Source organism: Microtus oregoni, unplaced genomic scaffold, assembly GCF_018167655.1.
Source record: "Microtus oregoni isolate MIOR12 unplaced genomic scaffold, Mior012 000042F_ref0000377, whole genome shotgun sequence".
NCBI lineage: Eukaryota > Metazoa > Chordata > Mammalia > Rodentia > Cricetidae > Microtus > Microtus oregoni.
Window position 1 is genome coordinate 16,103,265 of NW_024543209.1, and position 21,113 is coordinate 16,124,377.

The 21,113-nt window shown below is 43.2% G+C and overlaps 1 protein-coding gene across 3 annotated transcripts in view; it reads right to left on the reverse strand.

Moving 5' to 3' along the window:
- Window positions 1–714: 714 nt before the first annotated feature.
- LOC121433907 (type-1A angiotensin II receptor) overlaps window positions 715–21,113 on the reverse strand; it is a 48,955-nt gene continuing 28,556 nt past the window's right edge. For 2 of the 3 annotated variants that reach the window (XM_041632575.1, XM_041632577.1), the window contains one exon: window positions 715–3,879. In XM_041632575.1, the coding sequence (XP_041488509.1) occupies window positions 2,753–3,832 (1,080 nt within the window). In that variant the 5' untranslated portion in view covers window positions 3,833–3,879 and the 3' untranslated portion in view covers window positions 715–2,752. The remainder of the gene's footprint in view (window positions 3,880–21,113) is intronic. The other variant, XM_041632576.1, reaches the window with a different exon arrangement.

Consider the following 21,113-nt stretch of genomic DNA (forward strand, 5'->3'; position numbering starts at 1 on the left):
TATATGTAGCTCCTGCATTTCATGGGGCACCTGGAATCTTTATGGAATCTTTATCTTTGTATGTTGCATATTTAAAAGATATTCCAAAGGCAAGTAGAGAACTTACTTTAAATATGTTCATGAAAAAACTAAATCATGGTATCTCATTTGAGATGAAGTAGAATTTAATATTTGGGGGGAAATCAGTATTAGTTACTCTTCTATTGCTATGATATGGTGTGGGAGGTTCTTCTTTCTATGTGTTGCTTTTATTGGTTAATGAATAAAGAACTGCTTTGAGCCTATGGCAAGGGCAAAACACCATAACCAAGACAAAGGTTGATTTGGAAGCTTACAGGATCAGAGTCCATAACTATCTTACTGAGGAGCATGGTAGCAGACAGGCAGGCAGGTTTCTTAAGCAGCAGCTGAGAGCTCACATCTTCATCCATAAATAGGAAGCAGAGAGTGACTTGAAATGGCTCCAGTCTTCTGAAACTCAAAGCCCACCCCTGGTGACATATTTGTTTCAGCAAGGCCACACCTCTTAATCCCTCCACCCCTCCACCTTACCTCCTGCCCAGACAGCCACTAGCTGGGGACCAAGAATTCAAATACCTGAGACTTATAGGGGATATTTCATCAAAACTACTACACAATCCTTCTGAAAACAAATGAAAATTGAAATAAGTAGCCAGCAATGTATTAATGAAATTTAAAATAAGACAAGAAAAATTAATATGAAGCACATGTAACCACATTTATTTCCAAGAATAAGATGATTTGATGTTAGAGGTTCTGCTCTGTCCACCAATGTCTCTGAACAACCTCCTTGCCCATAACATCTCTCAACCATTCTAATTATTATATTACATACAACTATTCTAAATCTTGCCCAATCCTTTGCACATTTTACTGGACCAGAATGGACACCCCGGCATGCCTGGGGTAGGAACAATGAATGTTTCCAGGGTAAGAAATGAGCTAGCTGTCCCATGGGAGCATTCTGGCCTAGTTTGCTCCCTGCCCTTGTATAAACTATCTGGATGCTTACAGCAAGTAAACTCCTTTATGCTAAGGCTGTAATGAGCTACAGCCAAACATAGCAGGTGGCAGATAAATTGTGTTATGTTTTCTGGAAAATATTTAGCCACATACATTGGAATATGAAAAATGTTTACAACTGTATCATTGGTTCCACTGCTTCTTGGAGTGAGAGGGGTTCATCAGATTCATATACTTGAATGATCAGCACAGTGCAATTTTTGATACCAACAAATTTTTTAGAAGAATGGTCAATGTTCCAAATTTGGTGATTTCCTAATTATATAAGGTATGTTTATTTTAGAATAGTATTAAAATGTTTGAGCAAGTATATTTAATAGGATACTAGCTTCTATGCAACATCACTGAGGAGGGACAACCCTGTGTATAGAATTGCTTATACATTATGACTCCAACATCATAATTTACATATGTATGTATATATGATGAGTACAAAAATAGTATAAGTATGTGACCTACAATACTGAAATGAACATGTTTTTGTATTGAAGAACTAAATATGACTAGTATCTTATACTTTCTAAAGTTTCTAAATTTCCTGCAACACCACGCAGATAACTAGAGGCATTTGATTATTTAAAATCATATGAGTAAAACAATGTATTAATTTAATGTTATGAGCAAATGAAAATATTTTTGTTTTTGTATGAAAAACTTCAAAAACTTAAAAATGGTGAAATCTGTCCCATGTTGTTCAACAGAAAAATCTAGTTCCTTCCTGATCTTTCCTGGGCTAGAAAACCTATCTAACCATATTAAACCATCAAGCAGACCAAACAAAGTAAAAATATACTTGTACTTACATCCATGTCATTGTAAAAATAGACGAGCTTCTATTTTAAATAATGATTAGATACATTACCATAAAATTACTTTATTTTGAGGTAAACATAACATCGCCAGATTTTCACCAAATGACAGTTTAGAGCTGTAGTTGTACATATATGTAGAGAATATATACTTTTTTTAGAAAGCAAGGCAGATTTTATGACCTGTAGTCTATTCACCACTGACGGTATACAATTCTTACATGTATAGTAAAGCTGAAGAACCTAGGAAGTCACAGTTATTACAAGCAGTTTGACTTTGATGTGTGCCTTTGGTAACACTGCTACATAAATACACCACTAGCTGGCATTGGTTGGGGGCGCTGGACATTAGTAAGACACCGCCTGAATTTTACAAAGGGATTCTGAAACATGATAACTACAGCTCAGCAAATCTTTGCCTAATATGTGTAGTAACAGGGACAAGTAGGCTGCCATTACTAATGACTAAAGGGATCAAAAAAGGTTCCTTGCCCTCTGGACATTGAGCAGAACAAATAATCTTGACCTCCTGCCTCTTGTTTCTAAACATTTAACAAGCTCTACATACCTTCTTGTGGAAATCAAAAGGAACATAGCAAGAGGCGACTGAGGAGATTGCATTTCTGCCAGCAAATGTTTTCCAAACCCACAAATCCATCCGGTTCCCGACTCTTCCTTTTGGGCAGTTATTATCTATTAATGCAAGATGCGGCAAGGAGCTGCTTTGCTTGGTTTCTTGTCAAAGTTTTCTTTCAGAGCTTTTAGAAAACATCTTCAGTCCATTGAATGCATGTTCTGCTTAGATCCGAGGCAGGGGTGAATGTTCCTTTGGTGCTGTGCCATCTAACTGGATGCGGCCCTGGCTTCTGTCACAGCTTCACCAGCAGACTCTGGACCTGTCACTCCACCTCAAAACAAGACGCAGGCTTTTTGGCTGATGAGCTCATGTTATCCGAAGGGCGATAGGAAAGCGTGCTCATTTTTGTCGACAGGCTTGAGTGGGACTTGGCCTTCGGGGGAATGTATTTCAGAAGCTGGAGGAAATATTTCTTAAATTTTTTCCCCAGGAAGCCATAAAACAGGGGGTTCAGGCAGTTGTTAAAATATGCTATGCAAATGGTGATAGGCATGGCGGTGTCCACGATGTCAGAGATTTTACAGTTGTGGATGACGCCCAGCTGGATCAGGACATCCAGAAAAGTGAATATTTGGTGGGGAACCCAGGAGAAGAAAAAGAAGAGCACGATGGCCATAATTATCCTAAAGATGTCGTCATTTCTCGGCTTGTTCTTCTGAATGTCGTAAGCCTTCTTTAGGGCTTTCCAGATTAGGGTATAGCTGGTGAGAATGATCAGAAAAGGGAACAGGAAGCCCAGAATGTTCTTGGTCAGGCCCAGCCCTATGGGGAGGGTTGAGTTCTGAGACTCATAGTGGAAAGCGCAGACTGTGATGTTGGTGTTCTCGATGAAATACACATTCCGGTGGATAATAGCTGGCAAACTGGCCAAGCCAGCCAGCATCCAGATGATGATACAGGTGACTTTGGCCACCAGCATGGTGCGGCGGAGGCGAGACTTCATCGGGTGGACAATGGCCAGGTAGCGGTCGATGCTGAGACAGGTGAGCAGGAACACGCTGGCGTAGAGGTTGAAACTGACACTGGCTGATGCGATCTTACACAGGTGATTGCCGAAGGGCCAGCGGTACTCCATAGCGGTATAGACAGCCCACAGTGGCAAAGTCAGCAAAAAGCATAAGTCGGCCAGGGCGAGATTCAGAAGGAAAACACTGGCCACAGTCTTCAGCTTCATGTAAAAGTAAATGACAATCACCACCAAGCTGTTTCCAAGGATTCCCACCACGAAGATGATGCTGTAGAGAGTTGGAATCATGACAAATATGTAGTTGTGCCTACCAGCCTTGGGGCAGTCATCTTGGATTCTCTTAATACCATCCTCAGTAGAAGAGTTGAGGATCATTTTTGCTTTTCTGGGTCGATTAGTCTCAGACACTCTTCAAAATGCTCCTGGAGGAAACAAAAATCCAAAGAAGATAAAAGTTAAAAGTTTAAGTTCCAGTTCTAAATGAGCAGTTTTCATGCTCTGCTACAAATCTAGTAATGAAACTTTACTCTTTGACAAAGAGATTGGATCGTATTTTCTGAAGAAATCTCACAAATTGATAAAGTCTATGATATCCCCCTTAATTTCTAGAGTGTATGCTTAGGCAGTGTTAAGTGGCCAATTAGACAGAAAGCTTGAAGTTCATAGAATGAGGGACCCCTTCTTCACAACCATAATCATAACTGACCCTTTGATTCTTACGACAGATTGTCAACTTGACAGAATGTAGACTCATTGAAATGACAAGCTTTTGGGTGTGTTAAAGGTGCCACCCCAACTGTCTGGGCACTGTTCCATCAATTGGTATCCTGGACCACATAAAAGAGAGAGCTTGTCGAACACCAGCATCCACTGACTGCGGATCCAGTGTAAATAGCTTTCTCGTGTTCCTCATGATAGCATCCTGTGCTCTAATTACGAGCCGAAACATCCCCTTTCTTCCTTAAGTGACTTGTCAGGTCTTCTGTTAAAGTAACAAGTCCGGTAACTAATACAGATCCTATCTACCTCCTTGAAACATGCTAATGTTAAGGAAGGAGACAGTATCACACTCCAGCTGCCTCTCCTGACATTTGTAACAGCATATGGGAAGGAGGAAGGTGGGATGCAGGCTCTGCCTGAGGTCTTTTAAGAAAACTCTATTGGCTCCTGAGAAAGCATGGCTATCGTAGACTTGTAATCTTTTGTTTGTTTTTTGGGACAGGGTTTTTCTGTAGCTTTGGAGCCAGTCATGGAACTCTCTTGTAGACCAGGCTGTCCTTAAACTCGCAAGGATCTACCTGCCTCTGCTTCTCGAGTGCTGGGATTATAAAGGCATGAGTCACCACTGCCTGGCTGTATTTTTTTCCTTAGGTCCTTTATAATATATTATTTCTTTTGTCAAAAGACGAAGAGCTGAGTCACACACCCTAGATAGACACACGACTTTAAAAACTGTCCAAAAGACTGTTGTCTCCTATAGACCAAGGTCATCTAAATGGGGGCTGCAATATAGCTCAGTCGCTAAAAAGTACTTCCCATGCAAACAAGACACCTTGAGTGTGGATCCTCAGAACCCATGTAAAAAGTTGGGTGCAATAAGATGCGCATTGTTTCCCAGTGATGGCAAGATGGGAGGTAAAGTCATGTGGGTCCTGGGAGCTCAAGGGCCAGCTAGTCTGGTCTAGGTAGCAAAATTCCAAGACAGTGGGAGATCCGGAGATCCTGTCTCAAGAGGTGGATAAAGAGTAAGGACCAATGCCCCAGATTGTCCTCTGACATTCACACATTACTCTGCAGGCACGCACCACCTCCTCCCCCCCCCCTCTCTCTCACACACACACACACACACACACACACACACACACACACACATTAATCCAAAGGGGTCAATTTGTTACCTGGATAGGAAACCACCCACCCCTCAAAAAACTGTATGTCCCTGGCACTTAAAGAATCATCAACTTTTGTCTGATTTTGTGTGTTAACTTGGCACACGCTAGAGTCATCAGAGAGGAAGGAGTCTCAGTTGAGAAAATGCCTCCATGAGATCCACCTGCAGGGCGTTTTCTCAATTAGTTAACAGTAGGGGAGGACCCAGCCTATGGTGGGCGGGGCCACCCCTGGGCTGGTGGTTCTGGGTTCTGTAAGAGAGCAGGCTGAGCAAGCCAGGGGAAGCAAGACAGTAAGGAGGTTTCCTCTATCTGTATCAGCTCCGGCCTCCACCATATTCCTGCTCTGTTTGAGTTCCTGTCCTGACTTTCTTCAGTGCTGTGGAAGTGTAAGCTGAATAAATCCTTTCTTCCCCGACTTGCTTTATGGTCATGGTGTTTCATCGCAGCAATAGAAACCCTAACTAAGACAATAACACACATACTTGGAAGGCATGTTAAGATGGGAGAGACAACTATTTCATTGAAATATGCACATTCAGAAGCCTCTCTTAAATGTAGTCACTGGGACCCTCCCTTTCTGAGTTCCAAGTCATAACATTTCCTCTTCTCTTTTTTTCTCCCTTTTCAGATACTGTTCAGCATTCCTAGGCCATTTGCCCTGACACTCTTCGTTCATTCTTTGTGAAGTCCCCCAGAGTTTGGGACTGTTTCTAGATCTCCATGCCTGAACCTGTCTGCTTCTTTGTCTCTACCTTTAAGATTCTTGATTTTCTTTCTTAGCTAGGTCCTTTCTCCTGGAAGCTTTAATAAATAACCTCCAGCTTGTCTGCCCAGTTGTTTTCTCAGACTTTAATGAAACTCTCCCCATTTCCTTCTGAATCCATTTTCAGTTTCTCTTATATATGCATTGTGGGGTATTTGTTCTCACCGACACCCAAAACTGACAATAAAGTGCACCTTGAGGAGGAGTCAGCAATTGGCTGACCAGAATTAGCCAAGGAGACTTTGGAGGACCGAGATAAGGGGCACAGGAAGGTATAAGAAGGGGCTTGAGAGATTCGTGGTCTTTTAGATCTAACAAATGTGGGCAGTTAGGATCAACTGATTGTTCCTCCACCACTCTTTGGGTCTCTCAGGTTCCCCCCCCCCCAATATCTGACTCCAAAGATTTTATTAATAATAGAGCAATAAGTAAATAAGTAGAGGCTTCATCTGGCATTCAACACATGGCAGCTGCTGCTGCAGCTTTTAAAGCCGCCACTTCACTGAGCCACCATAGCACTCCCAGGACCAATACTCCCTGACCACAACCACAGTTGCCACCACTGGCTCTGTCATTCAGTCCCCCCACTCCAACCCTCACTCCTTGTCCTCCGTCCAGGTTGCGTGTGAACAGCTGCAGGTGCCTGAGGCCCAGCCTGTGCAGCACAGCGGTTAGCCTGGCTGTTTGGACACCACACAGGGGCCGCCCTCATCACTGGCCCACCCTGAGTAGCCCTGCGTGTCTCAGGTCTCAGAGAAGAGATGAGTGGACTTAGATCATCCTTCCCGCCGTTGCTCCCCACCCCACCACACACAGTTGAGTACTGCTGCTGTAGCTGGCTGCCCCCGACAGAGTTCTACCATGGCTGCTGTAGAAAACCTGAGAAGTCCATAGATCTGGTGAGGCACCTGCTAATTTTTAAGGGGGAATTAGGTTTTGTAAAAAAAAAAAAAAAAAAACCTTTCCCACTCTAAGAATGGGGAATATTATGGTGCAGGGAGCTAAAACTCTGTACGGTTCCACAACAGTTGGATTGAAAATGAAAACAAAACAAATGAAGGAATAACCGACTTAGCGGACTGACATAATGTTGATTATAATTATTAATAGTTTGGTAACTCCTATTTTATCCTTTAAAAGGTGGTTTGATATTGGTGCCAAACATGAAAAATTGATGGATAAGATACAAGCCTTAGAAAGGCCTACCAATGAAATGAAGAAAAGTCTTCACACACCGACAGAGGAATTTAGATCAGAACCTACTACCCCATGGTATGATAAAAATGAAGAGGAGCGGCCCAAGGTTATTAGAAAACCAACATTAGTTTACCAAGTTACCATATAACAACATTCACCAGATTATAGGCAGCCCCACGGTTATGTAAAAGTTAACTGCAATCCTGTCGGAATGTTAGATTTGAGGAGATTTAAGGAAGATGTCATTTCATATGGTATGTATTCACCTTATGTGAAGAGGATGTTAAATTCATAGGCAACTTGAAATAGAATTGTTCCCCAAGACTTAGATTTAGCTACAGCAATATTGGAAGTAACAATGGAAAACGTGGTGGGAACAGGAAGCTAGGGTCATAAAACAATGAAATAAAACTAGAGGTGTTGATATTTCCCAAGACCAGCTTCTTGGTGAAGGTCAGTTTGCTGATCTGCAAAGACAGTTTAGATTTTTAGACCTTTGCCCTGTGTCATATGGCGGTGTTTAATGCTTGGGACATGTTTGAAGAATCAGGAAAGAGGGCTGAGTCATTTACTAAAACTATACAAAATCCAAGAGAAGCCTTCATTGATTTTTCTTTGCAAAGATTGACTTCAGCTATAGTAGAATAATATAAGATCCATAAGTTAGACAGATATTAATTTAATCTCTGGTTTTGAAAATGCTAATTCAGAATACAAAAGAGTGATTAAACTTTTCAAGGCAATATCAGCACCTAGATAGATGAACGGATCTGATATACAGCTGATAATGAATCTTACCCTCATGGTGATACTTAGATAGGATAAGCGATTTCTAAAACGTTAAGAAAAATCAAAAAAATCAGATATTTTCCTTATGGTAAATAAGGTCACCTGAAAAGGGACTGTAGGCAAGGCATCCCTAGAAACTTTTTTTCTAGAGATAATCCAAACAGAATATCCCAGCTTTCTGGATGGAGAAGGTATGGCAAAGGCATAATGAATGATCTACAGCTAATGAATGTAGATCAACAAGGGACAGTGAAGGTAACCTTTTGCCGTCAGCTGGCACCCTGTGGGGCCTCTTACAAGCTCCATTATCAAATTAGGTTCAGCTGTTCCTATCAGCATTGGGGATGCATCCTCTGAGCAATTAAAAGACTTAATGTCTGTTGTTAAAAACCATACTGCTCTGGATAACAGAAAAGCTTCAGTAGATAAAAGAAAATTTTAAGGAGAGACCATACAACAAGTATTTTTGGCAAATTTCTATAAATGATGAAAAGACCAAAGCTTAAAATATAAATAAATGGCATTGCAGTTGAAGGTTTGGTTGACACAAGTGTGAATGTAATAATTTCACCATAATCTTGGTATCCCAGAGTAGCTAAATATTTAACTTCTAGGGATTGGAACTTTATCTCAGGTGAAACCAACTACAAGGTGGTTCGAAGGCCAGATAGGAAAGTTAAATCCATATGTGGCCAACAGAGCAATGAGTTTATGGGGACATGACTTGTTACAGCAATGGAAAACATAGATTAACATTCCTTCAGTCAAAGTATAAAACTAGTGTAAAATAAAGAATGCTTCTAAGAGAAATAGTAAAAGGTATTAATTATCGAGAACAATCTCCAATCATTTAGGTTGTGCCTAAGTAAGGCACAACAGCTGTTGACTTTTCAAAGAACCAACAGTCCCACCTTTAAAATGGGTGACTGACAAACCTGTCTGGGTGGGGCCATGGCCTTCGACATGGAAAATAGCAGGCACTAAAACACCTGGTACAGAAACAGCTAAACGCTCAACATATTGAAGAATCGACCAATCTTTGGAATTCTGTTATATTTGTCACTAAAAGGAAATCTGGGGAAATGGAGAATGGTACAAGCTATAAATAAGGTGACCCAGCCAATGGGTGGTTTGCAGCCTGGGATTCCCTTGCCTTCCTTTACCTAAAGGGTGGTCTACTACAGTGATTGATTAAAAGACTGCTTTTTTACTATCACTTTACAAGAACAGGATAGAGAAAAATTCCTAGTACCTACTTATAACAATTACCAGTCAATTAAAAGATACCATTGGAAGATTCTCCCAGAAAGAATGTTAAACAACCCTACTTCGTATCAGTATTTTGTACAACAGCCATTGGAAATAATTTGTAAACAGTTTCCTCAATCTATAATTTACCACTACGTGGATGATATCTTATTAGCTGATTCAGACTCAGATATCTTAGAAAAAATGTTTGAAGTAGTAAAGAGATTTTTTCCCTGTTGGAAAGTACAAGTTGCTCCTGAAAAATACAAAGAGGAGATTCTGCTAATTACCTAGGATATAAGATAGATTTACAAAAATTCAACCACAGAAAGTACAAATCAGGTGAGATCAATCACAAACTCTTACTGATTTTCAAAAATTTCTGGGAGATATTAACCAGCTATGGCCCACAACTGGATTAACTACTCAAAGGCTAAGTATTTTATTTCAAGCTTTACAAGGTGAGAAGGACTTAAAAGTCCAAGAAAGTATCAGTTGAGGCTGAGAGAGAATTGGCCTTGTTAGACAAGGAATTACAGGTTGAGAACTATTGTACTAGAGAGTGTCTGAAGGGTATCTGTGACTTATTACAATAGTAAAATGCATACCCCTGATGGAAACAAAGCTAAGCAGACTGTTTTGAAGTTGTGTGTAGAGCTACATGTTCCAGAGGGGATGGGAGCGAAAACTCAAGCTATGCCAATGGGCCAAAATGCTCATGAAATCTGACATAGCAGGCCCTGTCTTCTATACAGCATGAGCACTGAGTTTCTAAACTCTGTCCCTGAAGCTGCACACTTGTTCCTTTGGAAATACAACCTCCCAATAGTGTCTTTCACTTAGTTTACTACTATTCATATCCAGTCAGGGACACACAAACTTGAACCCATATAGAAGTGGCATCCGCATCCCAGTGTCCCCTGAGGTCACTGGGGACAGTGTTCTTTCCATGGCTCGTCACCATATACAGGGTAAAACTATTTATTCCTTAACTTGCAACTGTCTGGGTGTTTATTTCCCCTAGGTCATTCAGGGCTTACCTGTAAACTGACCATTTGTGCAGTAAGAATGTCAAATGCAGAAAGTAGGCAAGATTTACCAACAAGACATGTCGTCACAGAGTGAGGGAGCTAGAAGTGATTCTTAGGAATTTCAGGAATAAGCAGTTGCTTGGGAAGGAATTCTGTAAAGATTCCTGCAAATATTCCATGCTAGGTTTTACATCATCGAACTGTTCACTTATATGAGTCTGAAAATGTTTACTTTTTCCTTAGGAGCACATCAAAAAAAAAAATTGTGGGGGAGAGAGGGATGAGGGAGGGAGAACATGAATAAGAGGCAGGAGAGATTCCTACTGCACTGTGGCTTTTTCCTCGATGCATGAAACAGACATCTCATAATCGACTCAGCACAGAGAGAACCTTCGCCCCAGTAACCATGGCAATGAACCAAGCAGGACAATCCAGCGATGCAGTGATGGGTAAGACTACATCACAGGGGTGTCAGTACTCTATGACAGAAAAAGGGAAGGATCCCAGGACCCTAACCTGGAACGGCAGCCACTGCTTTCTCCTGCCTGTCATACTGCAAAGGGTTGTGCAAGGTCCCTGAGTATAACCAGAAGCGGTAGTTAATGAAAGTGAGGCTGAGTGATGCGCCTTCCATGACATCCTCACGCAGGTAGCAATGATGCAGGTGTTTTGGGGCCACCACTGGTGCTCCTGTCAGTAACCCATCACCCATACTCCTGTAAGTGAGTGCAGTAAGATCGCCGGTTCACCATATTGAACTTGATCTGTTATTGATGCCCGATTAGCATGAGTAAATAGATATCTCTTCCCCTTTCTCCAGGAAAAATCAAAGGCAGATGTCTAAGCGGCCCCTTTGCCTTCCTCAGTAGGTAGAGTGACTGTTCCTATCTGACCTATCTGAGGGGTTAGTTTCCATTCTTGTTGTTAGCAGTAGTAACCTTGATTAGAACCCTGTGGAGGCCAGTTAGGGAAAGTGATTCTTCTTTCCTGGTAGAAAGAGGCCTTGCATTCCAAGCTATCTCAGAACAAAAAATTAGGCAGGTCGGCCTGGTTAAATTAATAAAGCAGGACCACCTCTGGGAATGCAGCTCCACCAGAAGCCATAGACACAGGAGGAACTTTTATCCCTTTAATGAGATGATGTGTTTTCTTCCCAGAATCCCTGACCCTTGGGGCCCCTGGAGAGTCCTGGGGTTCTGTTAGGTCTGCCTATCTCTCTGAGCCCTGATTCCCTCTGAGAGACAGAACTTTGCTTTTTCCTGCTCTTCTGTCTTTCTTGTGGGTGCTAGCCAGAACCCACGTAAACTCTACCTAGTGCTCTGGGCTTCCTTACTCCCGCTTTTACTACAGAGCTACTGCCACGTGGCTGACCTCCATATTCATTCAAATAGCATGCCCTCTTCTCCTTCCTTGGCTCCCAGAGGAACTGGCCTACCGAGAGGGAATGAACACCTTCCGAAGAGATGTTGTATGCTTCCTTCTTTGGCTATCAGACCATTGCAAAAATGAAGTTGAAGAAATGACAGTTTTCCTCAGGAATCTTCCTATTGTAAGAGGAAATAGCTGAAGCCCTGAAGGCAGCCTATGTCCTAGAGAAAGATGGCTGGTCAGGGCCCTCACAAGAGAGACCAGGAGCTGAGACACTGGTGGCCATGGAACCACGCCTTGACAAAAACATATCTTTTTTCCTATTAAATTCTCCCCTCCAGTCAGGACCGTGAAGAAGGGTTCTAGAAGGGTCACTGGATCTCCTTGCCCCTGTGGCCAGATTGAATGAATCTCCTTTTCTGCTTGACTTTTAATTTGGCTTCTTAAATTGATTTACTGACGATAAACAGCTGAACTTGGTTGGCTGGGTCACAGGCTGTGACCCCTAAGTCCAGTAAAGACTTGTGAGAAACGCGAGCTCTTTGTTTTGTTTCTCCTATTAAAGACGGCTGGCTCACCAAGGGCTCCTAGTCTCTATCCACCTCTCCGGTCTTGAGAAACTTTTGTGTATTTGTCTGTTTGCCCAAGCCCTGGATGCCAGGCATTCCTGGGACTTGACTCTATCCCACCCTTCCCCTTTGCCCCAATTCTGAGTTATCCATTTGTGTCAGTTTATTAGGTCAGGCTCCCACTAAGGGGGTGACACAGAGTCACCACCCGGTGATAAATACTAAGTGATCTTCACCCCACCTCTGTGTGCTGGATCCCTTGGTTTGGGTGGTTAAGAACATTTTTCAGAAGTCGTTTGCCTTGCCAAGTTGCTTTTGCTTCGTTCCTGAGTCTCTTTGTCCAATCCAAAGGGCTATAGGAATGGATACTCGGTTCCGACAGACCCCCTCCTGTGAATCTGAACTCTCTAAAATTCACCCTGTGCCATCTGGGATTTCATTCTCCCAAGCCACAGAACAGGAACCCAAAAGTCACTGGCTCAGGGCGACATTTGGTGGTCATCAAAGTCCAGGACACTAGCTTCCAAGAAAGACTCCTTTGTCCTATAAGATGCCCCAGCTTTCCCATTTCACCTCCCTGTCCCTTTCACCCAGCTTGTATGCTCTACACCCTTTCCCTTCACTGTGGAGTCATTAGTATCCACACACAAACACGGTCTGCTCCACGTGCCGCATTCTGTGACGTGGTCCCAACCTCTCTAGTAGCTTTGGAACTTTGGATACAGATCTTGACACTTTAATCATCTTGACATATTTGTTTTCCCCACTGGTCTGCCAGCTGCTCGAGGAGAGTCCTGTCCCGAATCATCTTGTTTACTACTGTAAGCCCTGCAGTATTCCAGGGGGCAGATGATAAATGTCTCCTAAAAGACGGAGTGCCTTATCAGGGAACACAGAGTCCCCTCTCAAGGTCCTTATTCTCAAATTTAAAAACAGACTCAGAAGGAACCTAGAGGGCAAATTTATTAGGATGTGAGAGAAAAAACAACAACAACAACAACAAGAACACAGACAAGTTAGGGACCTTGGAAGCTTCTGGAAGAGGGAACCTAGAAAGACGAGGGTAGAAAGTCATTTGTTGAGTTGGAGTCAAAGAAGCAGGCAGGACCAGCAAGGAAATCTGGGAGAGTGTCCTGGAGTGGAGGCATCAGAGAAAGAGAATACAGAACAGAACAGCCAGGCAAGCATCTTAGGATTGTGACCAGTGCCTGAAATGGGAGCCAGAAAGAGGAAAATGGAAAGCCTAGGAGTTCAGGGTTAGACCTCAGGGAGTGGCTGAGTTTAGCAGGGGGAGTCTGCACTCACAAGGGAGGGGCTTCTGCGCTGCAGACCTCATTACTGGGGGAATTTCTCCATTCATTTGAACAAGTCTTCCAGCGTATTGTTTTCTTTGAGATTCTGGAACACACAGGCTTTTCTTTTCTGGTCCAGTCGATTTGGTCTTCTGCTTGCTTCTTGTGCCTTGATAGGCATCTCCTTCTTTAGGGCAGTTTTCTTCTATGATTTTGTTGAAAATACTTTCTATGTCTTTGTCCCTGGTTTTCTCACATTTCTCCATTCCTATTATTCTAGATTTGATCTCTTCATAGTGTCTCAGATATCCTGGATGTTCCTTTGACTAAGGCACCCATTTCTTCTACCTTGTCTTCAGTGCCTGGAATTCTCCTTTGTCGTGTGCTCTGTTGGGGAGGCTTACCTATGAGGTTGCTGTTTGACTTCCTGCATTTTTCATTTCCAGTTTTACCTCCATTTGGGTGTCTTTAGAGAGTCTATTTTTACGTCCAAGACTTGAACTGCTTCTTTTTCCCTTTTGCTTGATTGTTTTTGTTCTCATAGATTTCATTAAGAGAATTATTAATGTCTGTTTTAAGATCATTGTACATTTTTATAGTTGGTATTTTGAAGTCCTTTTGCCTCAGCTATGACACGTTTCTTGGGACCTATTGCAGTGGGGTTGCTAGGTACTGGTGGAGACATTATAGTCTTGGGTATTCATGATTCTGGTTTTAAGGTTGATGTTTAGGCATGTAGGGTTGGGATGATTGAGGTGATTTGGGGTTCTGCTATCTGGTCTTGTCTTTATTGGGCGGGATTTGGTTCCTTGGTTTCTGTTGCCCTTTCCGGATCTTAAGAAAGTGTGGCTATGAGTCCATGACAGGTATGGCCAGTGGGAGTCCTAAGTAGATGGTGTTTCTAGGTACCCCTGGCTGACACAAAGGAATGCGGCTGACCTAGGAGGGGGACTGGGAGGGTTCACAGAAGTAGGAAATCTGGGCCCATGCAAGGTTGGCAGAGTCTCCTGGAACACAGATAGAGAGGGAGGACAGGTCCCTGGAGGTGGTCTGCTGCAGGGCTCAGAATACCACTGGGGAATTTGCAGTGGAGGAGAGGAAGGGAAGGGAAGGGAAGATCACCTAACGTTTCTAGACCAGTGTGGCTACTGAGTTTCCAGGGAGACAGTGTTTTAGCTATTGGCGGCTGACATAGAGGAGTCAGAAAGGGCTAGAAGGGGGTGCTAAGAGGGTCAAGAGGCGGGAGGAAAGCTGAGTCTGTCGCCAGGTTTGGTGATGTCCCCAGGAAATAGGGGTGCGGGGGCAGCAAGTGGTCTGCTATAGAACTAGGGATGAGACAGAGGAATTTGCGGTGGAGGGTAATGAAGGAGAGTGTGGATTGCCTACTTAATTCCTGGCCAGCCAGTTCACAGGTAAATATAGTGATATTTTGTTTATGTTTTAGCAAATAAAGCTTGTCTGAAGATCAGAGTGCAGAGCTAAGACACTAGAGGCCAAGGAGTGGTGGCATACACCTTTAATCCCAGGACAGGAAGAGTGGGGGCAGAGGGATCTCTGTTAGTTCAAGGCTACCCTTGGCTACACAGACTGAATCTGTCTAAAAGAGAAACAGAACTCACACAAAGGTGATCCCAGCTCTAGGGAAGTGGAGACATGTGATATGGCTGGGTGGAGAGAGGAATATAAGGCGGAAGGAAACAGGAGCTCAGTGCAGTCTGAGGTTTGGTGGAGACAATTGCAGTCTGTGGATCATCCCTGCATCTGAGGATGAGTCTGAGGAGACAGTCTGAGGACAAGATAGCCCCTTTTGTTTGAGCACTGGTAGAGATTGGTAAAAGGTCTCTCTATTGGGTGGCCTCTCTGCTTCTCTGATCTTTGGCATTAACCCTTATATCTGACTCTGGGTTTTTATTATTAAGACCATCTAGAATTCATGTCACAGGTAAAGGATGCCACCAGGCACTGGCAGCTGGCACAGGGTAATGGGAATGGGCTGGAAGGGGACACTGAGAGGGTCCACAGGAAGCAGGAAAGCTGGGGGTCAGCCGTTTGGTTGGGCAGAGTCCCCATAGTCCCCAGGGAGTGGAATACTGGAACAGACAGATTTTTGAGGGATGTGTTCCTGTCCAGATAATTAGGCCCATTTTGTTTGCTCATGGGAGGGGTGATATTGTGTCTTTGTTCAGTCGTTAGGACAGCTTAGAAAGGCCTGCCTTCCTGCCCAGAGATACAACCTGAATCCATTCTTGAGACCAAGCTACACTGTGTATTATGAAGAATTAAAAGAAAAAAAACTTTAAAAACTAAATCTATGGAATAGTTATGCTTACTATGAGGAAATAGCTTTCACCTAATGGGCTTCCATGAACCCACTGCCTCTGCTTTCCTGCTGCTCATCTGCCATTTTAAATCTTCAGGACAGGCAGCGATGCTGCCGCCTCCCCATATAACATTTCAGATTCTAAGAACGGTCAGTTGTGATGCTGTTCCCATCCTCTACGCCAGTGGCCAGTGTCTTACAGAGGGAAGGAAAGCAGGCCCCGCAGCGGGTTATAAAGATTTCCATCCTACTTCGTGGCTTGGTGATGTCTTCCCAGCTACCCAATGGGTGGATAGTGAGTGAGTGGGTGGATGAGTCTAAGGCACACACACCGATTTCTGTCAGGCTCATGGAATCAGTTCTCCCTGCTCTTCACTCACAGAAAAACACCAGGGTCAAACCCAACTTTTGCACAAGAAAGCAAAGCAGGCAGGAAGCCTCTAGAAACAGGCTGAGAGGACAATGGAGAGTTAAAGGATCAATGTGTACAACCTAGGGCTCAGCTTTGGGGGAGGGCTATTGCTTTTTTTTTTCTTTTTTGTCTCAGAAGGACTTCCTTAAGTTTTATTGACTTTTCCACTAATCTTATTATACTTTTTGAACTTAGGCCTGCATAGCAGTATAATTTCTAGATAATTCTTTATGAAAGTTAATTACTGCATACGATTGTTTTGGCTAGCAGTCATTCATATCTTAACAAGGACTAATCAGTTTACCTCTCTGCTCTGCTTCTTGCACGGTGGTGCTGCAGCATAATCCTAGCTGCACTCAGGAGGTGGACACAGGAAGATAAAGGGTTCAAGACCTACTTCAGAATCTCTGGAGGCCAGCCTGGGGTACATGAGAGTGTCTTTAAAAAACAAAAAGACACTAAAAAACAGCAGGAAGGAATTGATTTAATGCATGCAAATCTCTGGAGAGCCCTAGCTGCCAGGGCTAGGAGGAAATGGTCCTCCCCTCCCTCCTTGCTCTCTTGACCCTATTTTGACATTACACAAATCAGTTGGTTCCATTAATCCCATGTTTGGCGTATCTAAAATTGTACTGACTTGCCTGAAACCATCAACAGCATTCACAGCGAAATGAGCCGGGAACGAGTTTGCATTCTAGAGGATCGATTTCCAAGATTTTTCAAAACCAACGTCTTTGCGAGCTGAGGTCAGCCTCTCCTTCAGCTCCACCGGTTCACACTGACTAATATCAAACATGTGAAAGATCGTTCAGGGAAGCCAAGGGAGCGTCCTTAGAAACAATCAATAGTGATGTATTGATAAAAGACTCAACACAGCCTTGACGCTGCTCATTAGAAGTGCATCTCCCATAAGCATTGGTATAATAATTTAGACCAGCCAAAGTCTGAGCCGGTAAACCCAATCCAGTATGTCTCTAGAAAAGAGCACAAGTTGAAAAGTGAACCTCTGAATTGGGTTTAAAAACACCCACATCCAGTAAGGGGCACACTCATCCATTGCTGGTGGGAATGCAAACTTGTGCAACCACTTTGGAAATCAGCGTGGTGGTTTCTCAGGAAACTGGGAGTCAACCTACCCCAGGATCTGGCAATTCCACTCTTGGGAATGTACCCAAGAGATTCCCAATCATACTACAAAAGCATGTGTTCAACCATGTTCATAGCAGCATTATTTGTAATAGTTAGAACCTGGAAAGAACCTAGGTGCCCCTCAATGGAAGAATGGATAAAGTAGGTGTGGTACATATACACTTTAGAGTTCTTCTCAGCAGTAAAAAACAATGACATCTTGAGTTTTGCATGCAAATGGATGGAAATAGAAAACACTTTACTGAGTGAGATAATTCAGACCCAAAAAGATGAATGGGTTCATCCGGCGATGGATAGAGATAGAGTCCCACACTGGAGCACTGACTGAGCTCCCAAGGTTCAGATGAAGAGCAGAAGGAGGGAGAAGATGAGCAAGGAAGTCAGGATCGCGAGGGGTGCGTCCACCCACAGAGATGGTGGGACTGATCTAATGGGAACTCACCAAGACCAGCTGGACTGGGACTGAATGAGCATGTGATCAAACCGGATCCTCTGAATGTGGCTGACAAGGGGGGATGACTGAGAAGTCAATGATAATGGAACTGGGATTTGATTCTACTGCATGTACTGGCTTTTTGGGATCCTAGTCTGTTTGGATGCACACCTTCCTAGACCTGGATGGAGAGGGGAGGGCCTTGGACTTCCCACAGGGCAGGGCATGCTGACTTCTCTTGGGACTGGAGGGGGGGAGTGAAAGGAGTGGGAGGGAAATAGGAGGAGGTGGAAATTTTTAATAAATAAATAAAAATAAATAAATAAATAAAATAAATACTCCAACATCCAATGAGCATTCTATGCCCCAACAGAAGTTCACATCCAGACATCGAAGCCTCCAAAGGATGCTCCCCTTCACGGGGCTGAGCTGAAAACATTACAAAAATCTAGCAAATTCCAAGAAAGAACAGATAAAATTTCTATTTGAGGACCTGCAAAGCAGGGCACAACTCAGTGGGGAATTTTTTCCCCAAGCATTCAGAGTGCTTAAGAAAATGAGGGAAAAGCAGAGTCCATAAAATAGAATGATAAGAAACAAGTACTAGGTGATTTTTAATAGAAACTATAAACTTCTTAATGCTCATTTCTTTAAGCCACTGTATTCCTTGTGGATATTCAGCAAGAGTTGTTCCCTGAAGCATTGCTAGGGTGGAGGGACACACGGGAAGATAATTGCTTTCCAGAGTCAGAATTACAGAATAAAAGGGGCTGGAGTGATGACTCAGGAGTCTGGAGCTGCTGGCTGCTCTGCCCAGAGTCCTGAGCTCAGTTCCAAGCACCCAGGCCAGACACTTCAAACTGCCTGCAAACTTGAACTCCAGTGATGCAGCACCCTGTCTGGCCTCTGTGAACACCTGCACATATGTGGCATAAGCTCACATGGGTGTATGCATAAATGAAAACATAATTCTTTTTTAAAAGAGTTATAAGATTATATGTACTAAAGAGAATAGTTTATTTGCACTGGATGATTTATTGAGTTGTACCAAACTGTGAACTTACAAACACTGGTCTGCTCATTTGAAATATGAATAAAATCCTTGAAAATGTAATGGCTTGGTTCATTTATTGTCCATTAGGATACTATGGACTCTTTTTTCTTTAGATTGTGAGCTAATTTATCCAGCAGCTTGTATTGGACAATTTAATTAGATTGACTTGGTGGTACCTAATGTTCTAGTGATGTTTTGGTTGTGTGTCTAGCCTTGAATGGATGAGCAGTCTCTCCGACCCAATCAAAATACTCCAGCCAAAGCAGAGTGTAATAGAAAGAGCTGCTTTCTGGGATGCATTGTGTCTGTTTTTCTAGCATCTCATCTCCCTCATTCAGCTTTTCACCAAAGCAGCCTCCTTTCAGCTTCAAAGAGTGTGCTGGATAGATTGATGGCACCTTGATACAAATTGCAGACATCTAAGAGGAGGGAGCCTCAAATGAGAAGATGCCTCCATAAGATCAGGCTGTGGGCCAGGTGGTGGCAGTGCGTGCATTTAATCCCAGCACTCGGGAGGCAGAGGCAGGTGGATCTCTGTGGGTTCAGGGCCAGACTGGTCTACACAGTGAGTTCCAGGACAACCAGGACTGTTTCACAGAGAAACTCTGTCTTGAAAAACAAGCAAACAAAAAGATCAGGCTGTGGGCAAGCTTGTAGAATGTTTTCTTAATTAGTGATTGATGGGGGAGGGCCCAAACCAATGGTACCACTCCTGGACTGGTGCTGGTTTCTATAAGAAAGCAAATTGAACAAACCATGTGGAGCAAGCCAGTAAGCAGCACCCCTCCATGGCCTCTGCATCAGGTTCCTGCCTCCAGGTCCCTGCCCTGTTTTTGAGTTCCTGTCCAGACTCCTTTGCTGATGAACAGTGACATGGAAGGTAAGTCAAATAAATCCTTCCTACCACAATTTGGTTTCTGGCCGTGGTGTTCATCACAGCAATAGAATTAAGACAAGGGCAGAAATTCTATTCTTTGGTCACAAAGGGGCCAGATTTTCTAGTTCCTGGCCTTAGCTAACAAGAAAACACAATTCCTATTGTCTTCAGTGTGTGTCTAGTGATCCTGGTTTCCAGATAGATGAGGTCACTGGAACTTCACCTCAACCTATTATCCACTGTCAGTCCTTTGTTGAACACACCATTACCCCTTGATAAAGTTGTTACCTAGGAGACATTCCAGACCGTTGCCTGCATCCTCCCTACAAGTTATAGACATACTAACGCTTTGAGTGATAAGCATGCCTTCTGATAAATCATCCGGGCCTTTCCAGGCTTCACTTCCATGCTGGTGATCTTGGCAGCCATGACTACAGGAATGTGGTAGAGGACCTGACACTAAGGGGCAAGTATCTAGAGTTGACTTTTAAGACAGACACACGGGGGGGGGGGGGGGGTGCCGCATTCTTGGATGGAGTCCTCATGTAACTTCTTCCTTGGAGATAATCTTGTTTACTCTTACACTTGCAATTCCTAAGTGAGTATTTCTCTACGTAAAAAAGAAATATTTTTCTTTAAATATTGGTGCACATAAAGTAAGTATTTAAGATCCACTCTCTGCTAGATAAAGACTGGCGGTATGGTATGTCTAAGTGGTTCCAATGGTTTATAATCCTTTTCCCATCAGCATCAATCTACTGTGGTCTGACCTTACAGAAATGATCACAAGCCGCAATCCTGCATATCAGTTATATGGGGACATCTAACTGTGGGGACAGCAGCTAAATGTGCTGCCATTACTAATTAGCCTCGTCCCTTGCTTCACTTAAAATAATGCCAGACCCAAATGAGGATCACGAGAGGAAATTTGGATATTCCTCTCAATCTTGGATGATATCAGTTAAGTGCCTCGCCCCCCAATTCCTCTATTTCTCAGGAGTTATTCAAGATAAGAACCTACTGATGCGAGCCTAAGCTACAATTAAAATTTTATCCTCTCTAAGAATTCCTACTTAATAACCATGGCTTCAAGAACTCAGCTGTGTATGTATGTGTGTGTGGTGCATGAACGTGTACATGTGTCTGCTGGTGAGCTTGCCTTGCAGGTGCACGTGTGACGGCCTAGAGGGTGTGAGTGACACTGGGATGTTAGTTTTTGAGACAGCATCTATCCATAACCCAGAAGTCACCATTTTAACTCA